At 46.1% G+C, this 12,776-nt stretch overlaps 1 protein-coding gene across 3 annotated transcripts in view; it reads left to right on the top strand.

Moving 5' to 3' along the window:
• Positions 1 to 12,099, top strand: part of KCNK10 (potassium two pore domain channel subfamily K member 10) — a 143,531-nt gene extending 131,432 nt beyond the window's left edge. For all 3 annotated transcript variants that reach the window (XM_037737108.1, XM_037737107.1, XM_017524625.2), the window contains exons 6-7: positions 4,095 to 4,237; positions 6,033 to 12,099. In XM_037737108.1, coding sequence (XP_037593036.1) covers positions 4,095 to 4,237; positions 6,033 to 6,653 — 764 coding nt within the window. In that variant the 3' untranslated portion in view covers positions 6,654 to 12,099. The remainder of the gene's footprint in view (positions 1 to 4,094; positions 4,238 to 6,032) is intronic.
• The last annotated feature ends 677 nt before the right edge of the window (positions 12,100 to 12,776 follow it).

Genomic DNA, 12,776 nt, shown 5'->3' with positions numbered 1-12,776 from the left:
TTTTCAGTAGAGACAGGGTTTCACCATGTTGACCAGGATGGTCTCGATCTCTTGACCTCGTGATCCACCCGCCTCGGCCTCCCAAAGTGCTGGGATTACAGGCTTGAGCCATTGCGCCCGGCCTCTCTTTTTCTAACGGGATAGTTCTAGGTGTTCAGAAGTGATCAATTTCTCCTACAAGAAGTGAACACTTTGATCAAACAACTCTATCATCTATCACAAGTTTGAAATGTCTGGGTGGAGAGAGAGAGAGAGAGAGAGAGAGAGAAAGAAAGAAAGTGTGTGTTTCATTTACCAGTTCCTGGTTAAGCGGCAGCCTGAGCTGAGCCCTAAGCAGACTGGTTTTCTTTTTTTTGAGGCAGAGTCTCGCTCTGTTGCCGAGGTTGGAGTGCAGTGGTGTGATCATGGCTCTCTGCAGCCTTGACCTCAGGCTCAAGCAATCCTCCCTCCTCAGCCTCCTGAGTAACTGGGACTACAGGCGTGTGCCACTATGCCTGGCTATTTTTAATTTTAATTTTTGTATTTTTCATAGAGATGGGATTTAGCCATGTCGCCCAGGCTGGTCTCGATCTCTTGGGCTCAAGTGATCGGCTTGCCAAAGTGCTGGGATTACAGGTGTGAGCTGCTGCACATGCCCAGACTGTTCTTGTTTGGCGTGTGATCCCAGCAGTCTTGCTTTCTCCATGGAGGTCTCTGGGAGTCTGATAAACAGGAAATTCTAGGAGAGGTGCTAAAGGTTCATCAATAGAGGTGCAGGTGCCTCCCTGTTAATTTTTTAATACAAATAACCGGCAGAGTGGTTTTGTAGCTCTTCCAATTGGGCAGACAAAGACTGAAGTCCACATTATAGAAATAGTAGGGCTTTTCTTTCCTTCCTTTTTATTGGTTAAGGACTAAGAATTGCAAAGTGACAAAAATTTAGTTTTTTTTGACTTTTGACTAAAAATTGATTTTTAGTCAATATGACTAAAAGTCATTTACAGAAAGCTGGGTGGCTGGGACTCTACCAATTTTTCCTTATGCACAGTGCCCAGCCATGGATGTCTAGTTAGTAGCCTCAAGCTCTGAAGAGATACCACACAGAGAAACTGAGAAAAGCAAGAGGAGCAGTTAGACATGTATTCCAGTTAATTCCTTAGCATCATCCGTAGCCGGTCTATGGGAAAACTCAGTGGTGGTTCCAATCTAAGATAAACACATGTAGTGGCAGCTGGAGTTTTGAACTATTTCCCAAATGTCCTTAAGTACCCAAAGCATAATCTGCAGCGGGTAGTGCTTTAGAGCTCTCTGGGATAGCGCTGGGCTGTCCCGAGGACTATCTTTAATAAGATACTTGTGACAGACACAGATCTTTAACCAATGGCTCAGTTCAGTCTGTTAATCTGAGGCACAAACAGCAGAGCCCTGGGAGTGAGTTTTTTTTTTAAATTATGCTCTTATGATTATTTTTGAGACAGAGTCTCGCTTTGTCACCAGGCTGGAGTGCAGTGGCGTGATCTCGGCTCACTGCAAACTCCACCTCCCAGGTTCAAGCGATTCTCCTGCCTCAGCTTCCTAAGTAGCTGGGATTACAGGCACCTGCCACTATGCCTGGCTAATTTTTGTATTTTAATAGGGATGGGGTTTTACCATGTTGGCCAGTATGGTCTCAATCTCTTGACCTCATGATCCACCCACCTCAGCCTCCCGAGTTGCTGGGATTACAAGCTGGGCCACCATGCCCAGCCTGCTCTTATCATTTATTATTATCTACATAGACTGAGCACTTAGTACAAACTAGCACTTTACCTTATCTTTACTTACCTAGTAAGGGCACAACCTATGTAGTCCCAGGTATCCAGAGTTTTACTGCCCTTGTCAGTGATTCAGAGCCATATTGCCTTTGTCCTGAGGTTTCTGCAGACCATAGTCTCATAAGTCACAGTGCTGGCCGGGCATGGTGGCTCATGCCTGTAATCCCAGCACGTTGGGAGGCCGAGGTGGGTGGATCATAAGGTCAAGAGATCAAGACCATCCTGGCCAACATGGTGAAACCCCGTCTCCACTGAAAATACAAAAATTAGCTGGGTGTGGTGGCGCGTGCCGGTAGTCCCAACTACTCAGGAGGCCGAGGCAGGAGAATGGCTTGGACCCAGGAGGCTGAGGTCACAGTGAGCCGAGATTGCACCACTGCACTCCAACCTGGCGACACAGCAAGACTCCGTCTTAAAAAAAAACAACAAAAAAAAAGTCACAGTGCCAACTGCAATTAGGCTAGGTCCCTTCTAAGCTCCAGTTTTCAGAGCTTACACAGACTGATCTTGAGAATGCATGCCTTAAAAGACTGGAAGTTGTCACTATCTTTTGGTCTGCGTGTACTCCCAGACAGAGTTGCGAAATACTGCAAGAGTCTAAGAGTGATAGGGAAGGTTGCCCAATCACTGAAAAAAGATACGTTAACAAGAGTTGATGGTTGCTCTGATTTGACATAGTACCAACTCTACTAGAAATGGAATCAGAACATTGATCCTGCAGGATTGATTGCTGATTTATTCTGCAGCTGACTCATTTTAGCCTTACAGTATTTTGCAACTGTCTGGGAGCACACACAGAACTCTGAATCCAGACCAGCCACTCATCTTAGGGATTCTTAGGAGGGTGTTGACTGCCTGGTTCATTGTTCCTTGTTCACTAGCGCACCCTAGTGACCATCTTTGTTGGATGATAGTGACTTAAAAAGGTAAATACTTCCAGACAGCCCACAGGAGAAAGCTACAGATTTCTCTGGCATAGCACAGAAACCACAGAAATGAAATGAACCTCAAAAACCACTTGCTGGTGCAGGAACTCAAATAGTATCCTAGAGCTCTAAAGATGCAGGAGAGAGTTGCCTGAAGGGAAAAACCAAAGGCAGCTGGACGGACCAAACCGAATGGGGCCTGGCACAGAGAAGTTGGAATTCTAACATCCAGAAGTGGCAGTAGCTGTCAAGACCTCGTGGTGTGCTGGGCTCTGTCGCAGATTGCGTTTGGGTGTGTCGAGAGGAGCCACAGGCCACAGTTCCTGCCCAGCTGCCTTTGCTGTAAGACTCAGTGGTGCTAGGTGTGATTACAACTCTGGCCCAGTGGGAAAGTCTCTAATCACTCATCACCCAATGCCATAGTTACCAATCCATTGCTAATATCTGTTGCCTTAGAAACGATCACTGCCTGCTTCGTTAGGCAACAGCGTTTCCCAGAGAGAGATTGAAGCTGAAGTCTGTCATTTCCAGGAGCTTCCGCACTTCTTCTTTAGGAGGGTGGGTTGGGCCTGCAACCTGTTTTGCATGGCCACCTCCAGCATCACCTGTAGGAAGGTTAGAATAAATAGGCTAATTATTCAGAATAAATGACTAGTCCTTTCAATGGAACAGCCAATCAATGCAATCAGGCAACTGGCCAATTTGGTTTGATGGATTTTTACTGTAATCCTTATTTATAAAATAAAGGGATTGGCCTCAAAGGTCCCTTTTAGTTCTAGCTTATGGTGACTCTAATTACTCAGCCTAATTGACCCTTTGGAGTAGCGCTATGTAAACACCAGTCCTCAGTTAGCATTAAATCACTACTGCTTGTATCAAAGTCCCAGTAATACCATTTTACCTAATTTTACCTTCACACCTCCACTTGCCTCCTGGAAAAGGGATGAGTGCTTAAGATGGAAATGGTTCCAAGAATTCCAAACCATAGCTGGTGATATAATGATATTTGACTTTTATTAAAATAAATTTAGTGAAGTTTAAGAAAAAACAACGACAGGCAGGTTCTGTTGTCCTGTAGTGCAGTCATTTTTCCTCCACACTCAGGTTGAGCATAACTAGGTCAAGTTGGCCTACTTCTGGTATTAGGTTTAGTGGTCAAGAAGTAAAAGAAGTAAAACCTCAAGTTAGGCTACTTTGGGAAAGGGACGTGTATCCTCCTTGCCCTCTAACCCCGATCCACCTTGTACATAGCAAGCCTGACCAGCTGCGTGTTAGGTGATGATGGATGACGTCTTCACTTCATGGACTGGAATGTGTGTTCTCTGCAAAGACCATGCACTAGATCACGGTTAAAGTAACATTTGGTTGTTTTCAGGGGGAAACGCTGGCATCAATTATCGGGAGTGGTATAAGCCCCTAGTGTGGTTTTGGATCCTTGTTGGCCTTGCCTACTTTGCAGCTGTCCTCAGTATGATCGGAGACTGGCTACGGGTTCTGTCCAAAAAGACAAAAGAAGAGGTAGGACCCCTTCCTAACTCTATAAATGTTCCCTGGGAACAGATGAGCTTGTGTCCAGAATTGCCTGTCTCTGTCCTGTGGGCTGGAGTGTTTCTGGTGCAGTTGGGGGGGCTCCTAAGCTTCCTCATGTTGAATTATTCCCTCAAAGCCAAAGAGAATGGAATAGCAGTTATTTCTGGATTCTTTTTTTTCCTATTTGTTTGTTTGGTAGGTGAGAAAATATGGTGATTCATTTACCAGTCCATAAATCCTGGAAAAACTAGTAAACAACAGCTGATTTTTTAAAAATGAAAATGAAAATAGTCAGCAGAGTTAGACACTGGCTGGGGGCGGGGTGGGCAGCCTGTCCTTCCAGTCTCAGGAACTGTGCAGAAATGCAGCTGAACGCCAAGAATCTCTCCTGATTCAGTAAGAAACTGAAATCATCGAATAGTGGCCCGCCGTGGGGCAGTGAACCCAAGGGGTCTTTTTCACTTATATTCCCTCTTGGTTGTTGCATCCATAGAGACAAATTCAACCCTGTGGACAGAGCCATGTATGTAACTTTACATGAAGGGAAGTAGAGGAAGACATAACAAGGAAAGATAGGTTTTGTGATTAAAAAATAAATATTTATGTAGCTCTCTTAGGAAGAGAGGAAAATAAAGGAGGAAGACCAAGGAAGGAGGGGAAAAAAGAGCCAAAGAAAGGCAGGGAGATAAGAAAAACCAAAGAAATCAAGAGAGGGCCAGCCTCTGTTTGCTTCATTCTGTACAAAAGGCCCCAGGAGAAAGTTGCTGAATGGAGAGATTTCCCGTATCATTTTCCTGGGCCCGCATGCTAATTTTCCTGGCTTACATAAGTACTCCCAATGCAATTTCCAGACTGATTCCCCAGTCAGCTACCTGACCTGCAGAAAATTATCTGTAACAAAAGAGAAGGGAACAACATGAATATTGACTTTCCTGAATGCACAGATTTGAATTCCTCATTGGCAGAGGGAAGCACAGGACTTGTACTGTCAGCCCTGTTTATTAAAAGCCAAGAAATTTGGTGCTGCTCCTCAGGCAGAGCTCCACTCTAAGGAGGCCTGTTCTGTGGGCTTTGGCAGAACAGGCCCTCTTCCTGCACCCTCACCTGGGGCAATGGGTTACCAGGTGCCCTGGAGCATCTTCTTAAACCAGGGAAAGCCCCACAGCACGAGGCCATAGCGTGGCCTGGATAATTTGGCCAACCATCCCAGTTTCCTCAGGACTGAGGGAGTTCCTAGGACACAGGACTATTTTAAAACTGGGACAGTCCCAGGCAAACTGGGAGAGGTTGGTCACCCTGCCCGGATAGAATACCAGAAAGGCAGGGAGGGCAGAAGGCCTGCTGAACATTTGCTGCGCCCAGGAGTGAGTGAGGGGCATTTCCTCATCTCAGGTGAGCTAGATATGGTCACTCAAGTTTATGTTGGGGGAATGAGGCCATGCAATTGACAAAAGAGAACTGGAAGCCAGGCCTGTCCAACTCCACATTTTAACTTCTCCTGCAGAACGCCGTCCCCTCTAAGTCACCATCTGCAAACCTCAGGCTTCTTGGGGTTCCCCACCACGTGTGCCTCCCTGAGCCACATTAGTCACTAGCCAGTTTGGGATGGGTGTCTGGGTGGCAGAAGTACTAGGGCAGAAGGTAGCATTTGCACCTCTCCCTGGGGACGTGCTCCGCCACCTCCTGGCCTCCCTGTGGGAACACCCAAGGGCTGTGGGTGCTGGGAGGCCCGAGGCAGGGAGGCATTTGTCAGTGTATTGTTGCTCTTCTGTCTCTTGGCCAGGTGGGTGAAATCAAGGCCCACGCAGCAGAGTGGAAGGCCAACGTCACGGCCGAGTTCCGGGAGACAAGGCGAAGGCTCAGCGTGGAGATCCATGATAAGCTGCAGCGGGCGGCCACCATCCGCAGTATGGAGCGCCGGCGGCTGGGCCTGGACCAGCGGGCTCACTCGCTGGACATGCTGTCCCCAGAGAAGCGCTCTGTCTTCGCCGCCCTGGACACGGGCCGCTTCAAGGCCTCCTCCCAGGAGAGCATCAACAACCGGCCTAACAACCTACGCCTCAAGGGGCCGGAGCAGCTGAACAAGCACGGGCAGGGCGCGTCCGAGGACAACATCATCAACAAGTTCGGCTCCACCTCCAGACTCACCAAGAGGAAAAACAAGGACCTCAAAAAGACCTTGCCCGAGGATGTTCAGAAAATCTACAAGACCTTCCGGAATTACTCCCTGGATGAGGAGAAGAAGGAGGAGGAGACGGAAAAGATGTGCAACTCAGACAACTCCAGCACAGCCATGCTGACGGACTGTATCCAGCAGCACGCTGAGATGGAGAACGGGATGATACCCACGGACACCAAAGACCGGGAGCTGGAGAACAACTCATTACTTGAAGACAGAAACTAAATGTGAAGGACATTGGTCTTGGACTGAGCATTGTGTGTGTGTGTGTGTGTGTATGTGTGTGTGTGTGTGTGTGTGTGTGTGTGTTTTTAATATTCACACTGAGACATGTGCCTTAAACAGACTTATTAGTCCAAAATTACATAGCATTGAAGAATATATTTCACTGTGCCATAAACAACTGAAAACTTGCTCTGCCAAAAGGAATCAAAGAACAAGAACATTTCAGATAGCAGCCATGGGACGCACCGAGAGTGTCTGTGCATGTAGCCGGTTCTGCCTGTACATGTTAAGGGCGTTTCAGTGGCAGTGCCGTATCCCTGGGCAGTGCCACCTGGGCACACACATGGACAAGGGCAGCTATTCCTTAGACCACCCTCCTGAAAGAAACAGGTGTGTCTTTTTGGTGGAGTCGTTAGTGATATGTGCACACGCAGAAGGGGACCTGGTTGGGGGTGAACTGTTTATGGGTAACAAGGGTTGCGGTTGACATTTTGTTATGTTCTCTGAGCTGGAATTTTGATACACACCATTCAGTGCATAATACCTAGTCTTTCTATGCTCCCAATGAATGTCTGTGGGACCTGAGAGCGCCTGGAATTTGTTGGAAGCAGATCAGAGTACGTGTATTAAAAGGTGCAATTGCTTTTCTCATGACAAAGGGAAAAAAATAATCACAAACACATCACACTGTGGATATCACCTTCACCAATGACGGAAGCCTGCTGAGTTTGGTCTTTCTCACGGGGGTAGGTGGTCCTCATGAACTGGCGAGCATTGGTGAAAACGCGACATCCGCCGCTGCGTGGTTAAAGGCCAGTCGTGCATTTTCCTCTGGGTGCAATGGTGACAATAAACCGATTTGGAAATGTCCATGTTCACTTTCCTAATGGAACTTTGGTTATAACTTGTCTTGATAAGAGCGGGAGAAATACCAAAACAATTGCCTTGCATGATGCCAGTGGCTTGCTGTTCTGTCTAGCTGATCCTACATTTTTATAAAAATAGACATCCCGCATTTCTGAGACGTACCGAGGAGGACCGTGGCATCTTTCCATCTCAGGGCTTTTCGTCCCTTGGGTGTCTTAGGGTAGACGTAGTTATAAGATCCAATCTCGCTATCTCCAAACAAAAAGAAAATGTACCCCTTGTACAGTAAGCTTGAAATGTTTTGATTGCTTGCAGCATAAGTGCCATTAACTCCGTTGAACAATGATATTTAGAAATACTTAAACGATTTCATTTTACTTTTATGTTTGGGCAATCCTTTATTCTGAAAACGCCACTTCTTCTCCTTGCCTGTTTCTTCATCTCACATCGGTTATTCACTAAAACCAGAACACCCCTAGACTGATTGTTCCCAGGCAAACGATAAGCTAACACATCATAATTGTGATTGGTCTGTGAGGCTAGAACATCCCGTAGAGGAAAGTTGGGGAGTGGCTAGTCATAGGCTTTGAGATGATAATCTTCAATGGGTTTTTATCAGAAAGGGGAAAATACATACTCCTGTGTATGCCTCAGTCTTCATCATAATTGTCTGGTTCAAAGCTAGCTCTTTGGGCCACACATGAAAGCATCCGGACCTGGCAACACCAGGAAGTTGCTGGTTCTGGGTGTTCTAGGCTTGCTGTCACCTTTTAGAGAGTTCGTAGGATTTTACATAACTAAGCTGCAGTGTGGATTCACCAAAAGTTCAGAGCACTAGCTGGGACTTCCAGAAACTGTCTAATGCTGTCTGACCTCTAGAGAAAGTTGTACCCACGATATCCTTGACCTGGTACCATAGAAGACCTGTCCCTGCCCATTTCTCAAAAATGCCCAGCTCTTCCCTGCCTGGAGCACATGCAGTCCCCTCTCCCTGCCCCCAGACCTTCAGGCTCTGTTGAAGTTCTGGCATTGCCTTTGAGAAGGAGCCAGATAAGAATCAGCTTTGATGAGGCCCTTCCTGTCCAAGGAGGGTCTAAGTCAACTCCTCCGCTGGGCTGGAGATGGGGCTGAGGGGTGACATCCTGTGTCGACACAGTAATAAATAGTCACTTGGGAGGCAATGTTTATGCAGGTATGGATGTTGAGTTTTGCTATGGAAATCATTCCAGCCTGACAAAATGTATTTTAAGGAATAGGTAGATAACTGGGACATCCTCTGTATTCTAGCAAGTCAAAGTTTCCTAATTAAACTGCCCATGGATCTCACTAATTTGGGCTTCCACCGTGTTACCTGGTACCTTCTTTGTAGTAATGTGTTAAAATTCCAGGCCCTACAACCAAATCTGGCAGTGCCAGACTCATTTGTGCAGTGCCTTCTGTGGGCGAGGCACAGGATTAGGCACTTTATGAACGTCAGCTCAATAAAACCTCACGACACTCTGTGGGAAGTATTTGCAAACTCATTATATACACAAGGACACAGAGGCTCAGGGAAGCTATGTAATGTACCCAGTGGCACACAGCAAGAAAGTGGTAGAGCTGGTATTCAAAGTCTGACCAAAGTCTGGTTTCAACTTCGCTATAGTGTCTGTGTCATACACCCTTGTGAATACGTGTGTTTGTGTGTATGTGTGTCTTTGTAGCTTCATGGACACAGCTTACAGATGTGGGGAGCAGATATGGAGGAATCTTCACCACCAACAGGGCACAAGGTCTTTGTGTAAACATGGCTTGGAGGGTTGCCCCTGCAGACACCTACTGTACATTTATTTGGTTTTGGTTTTGGAAATTCTGTGTGTGGCACCCTTTCCCTATTGTTAAAAATGCCCTTTGAAAGCACTCTTTTGCACTTTATTTGCTAACTTTGTAGGAACTCTGCATACAGCAGGAAAAAATAGTTCAAAGCACTAAGCTGCATACTCTACCAAATGGAACAGGTGCATGTGTTGGTGTGTGCATAGATCTTCACCAAATGAGTCAAATCAGTCATATAGAGGGATCAAACGTAGCCTTGGGCTGGCAGTGGGGAAATTTTCTGCATAACTCATTCCCTGAGTACATTTGTCCAAGGACCGGATGAACAGAATCAAAGAAGATCCTCTATGGAGATTGATCCATTAAATATTTGTGCAAAGTGTTTAGAAACCTACAAAATAATCTCGCAAGAAGCTGAGAGAGAACAAGAAGTGGGATTCCTCTTCACATAAACTAAGATTTTGGGGGAGGCCAGTTGTTTTGAAGTTACTTAAATGTTACCTTTTTAGATGGGGCCAAATTGCATGTAGAATACACGTGATAAGGCAACGCTGCTATGCAGTCTACACGCACGTCAGCACAGCCCTCCCTTTCCAGTCTGCACGCCCACTGCACCATAAATCTAGGAGAAATGTTTTTCATTTCGCACATGGAAAGCGCACACATCCGCCATCTTCAGTGGGTGGGATTTTTTGCTTCACCAGCAACTGGGCACCAAATTTTTCATGCATGACAGATCTGGAGGTTTACTGGTGAGAGAGAGGTGAGAGAGCCAATGGGAAATTTGGAAAGAGTACAGCTCCATACCCAGTCCTAACCTGATAGTGTATACTTTGTGTGTGTGTGGGGGGGGGGCGTTGGGGTGGTGTTGGGCCATCTCTGGCCCGTTACTAAGGTAACTGGGACTATTTGTGCTTCACCAGTCATATCCTGTGATTGTGGGCACATCAGTTCCCTGTCTAGATATCTGTTACCTTGTCTGCACATCAAGGGAGTTGAGCACACATACTTGTCAAGGGCCATTGGAGTAGTGCAGTTCTCTAAGAAACACTCCCTAGTCCATGAGTTCATTAAATTTATTAAGAAAGTTATAAGTTGGATTTGTGAATACCGACTAATTGTCTTGCCCATTTTAGGTTAAAGTAAGAGCTTAGTCTCCTGCCCTTTGGGATTATATTTTTTGGGGGATTGATGGAGACCAGATGTACTTGGGAGACTGGTGTCCAAATTTGGATCATGCCCTGCGTAGGCTCTTTCTGTCCTCCCTTATAGCTTTTGAGTGTACTGTCAGTGGGTGGGATCATGCTGTGAGGGCATTTTTTGCATGGTGTTAAGACTAGTTAAAGAATTTTAAGCTGTTGCCATTTGCAGTCAATTGTAGTACTTTACGTATCATGAATTCAAGTACTATGATCAGACAGACCTCTCTCTTACACACACACACACGCACACACACACACATGCACGCGCAAACACACACATGCACACCCCAGAGGAAATGGCTGCTTTGGGTCCTATAAGGACCATTCCATGTTTAAAGACCTAGTTGAGCTAAATATTAAGAAATCGCCCCCTTGCCTCCCTCTGAGAAGATATCATTTCCTGGCTTTGTCAATGCTGCCTGTCTATTTGCATGCTGGGTTTTGCCGACTAGTGAGAAGGTGGCCAGAGTTTGGGTGGGGCTGGGTTTTACCTGCTAGATTTGTGAGAATGTGAAGCATCCAGTGAATACCAGGGTTTCTGAACCATGGGAAAGGCATAGGAAAACAAACATTCGGAGCCCTGTAAAATGAGAAAGCAAAAACCAGCCAGTGTTACATTCCGTATCTCTGCTTGTTGCATTTTGCTAATATGGGGTTATTCTTTCTCAGTGTTATGATGCAATTGTGTGCAAATCAGTGGCTGAGTGAGCAGTAACAGCTGGCTAGTAATGGCCTTAAAAAGAAAAAGGGTAACTCTAAAACAAAAATGAATTTAATGTGGTATTATGGATGCTGTTAATTCGCATATGGAAACTTTGGAACAGCATGCTAATTACATGGCTGTAACCAAAACCCTGCCCTCTGCCCCTGCACCATACCTTCACTGAACTTCCCCAACCCACCCATACTCCATGTAAACCTCAGTTCTCCCATGGCTGTCAGAAGTTACATGACATTAGTGCCATGGCATTGAGGAGAAATGAGAGGTGTCTCTGATTTTACTGAAAGTGATTATCATTTTCACAGGTGCCTGAGATTTGGTATCTACTTTGTGTTCTTGATTCTTAAGTGAAAAATCTCAAATAGTTCCCTGTGCATTAAAAAAAAGATTATTTTGAGAGGACTCCTGCTCCATCGATTCAGCAGACCTGTGCTGCAGAAGGTAACTGCGGAACCTCTCCTTTGCTGTCAGGGCTCTGAGCTTGAAGGGAGGAGGTGCAGTGGTGCCTAGAAGTGATATACAAACCACCTCACATGCCAGCCTCTGGCCTCTTTCCCGTCCCAGAATCACAGGCAGGGGACCCAGTGACAGTGACGATAAGTCCATGTGTGGAGGTGTTTTACTTATTTTTCTCTCTGTAGGATTTCATGGTGCTTTTAAAAAAAGGCATTTTACAGAAAATAATGCGGGGGGAGGGGGATTTCGTAATGTTCTTAGGGAAAGTACAAAACAAATTTGCTTGTAACATTTCAATGAGCTGTGCTGCTACTGTCTTTATTTGATGATGTAATTTTTTTTCAATAATGGAGAAAATTGCAACAAAGACCTTCTGGAAGATCCATCCAATGTCTCTCCTGTTTTCCTTTCTTTTGTGGGGCTGAGTGTGGTTCCTAGCAGAGCGTGGGTTGGGGGCTCGGCTCTGGACCACTAATACTTTGTCCTGATGGCAGGATAGGTGCTTCCCCAAGCTTGCACTCATTTCTGACATTCATGGGCCTGTGGAGACCCACTCTGTCTTGCAGGAGGAGGAGCGCAAAGCAATCCATGAAGAGAAACCTTTAAAAACCCAGGATGGGCCGGGCGCGGTGGCTCACGCGTATAATCCCAGCACTTTGGGAGGCCGAGGCGGGTGGATCACGAGGTCAAGAGATTGAGACCATCCTGGTCAACATGGTGAAACCCCATCTCTACTAAACATACAAAAAAAAATTAGCTGAGCATGGTGGTGCACACCTGTAGTCCCAGCTACTCAGGAGGCTGAGGCAGGAGAATTGCTTGAACCCAGGAGGCGGAGGTTGCGGTGAGCTGAGATCGCGCCACTGCACTCCAGCCTGGGTAACAAGAGCGAAACTCCGTCTCAGAAAAAAAAAAAGAAAAGAAAAAATCAGGATGGTTGCTGCACATTGAGTTTCATTTCTCTATTTTAACCTGATCTTGATTGTACATTGCTGGGACTACACCAGCATGATAAATCACATTTTCTTGGTGAAAGACTAAGTTTCAACATTGTGACAGGTC

The sequence above is a fragment of the Cebus imitator genome, unplaced genomic scaffold (genome assembly GCF_001604975.1).
Source record: "Cebus imitator isolate Cc_AM_T3 unplaced genomic scaffold, Cebus_imitator-1.0 Scaffold34, whole genome shotgun sequence".
Taxonomy (NCBI): domain Eukaryota; kingdom Metazoa; phylum Chordata; class Mammalia; order Primates; family Cebidae; genus Cebus; species Cebus imitator.
Note: the sequence above shows the minus strand (reverse complement) of the source record. Positions and strands in the feature narration are given on the sequence as shown.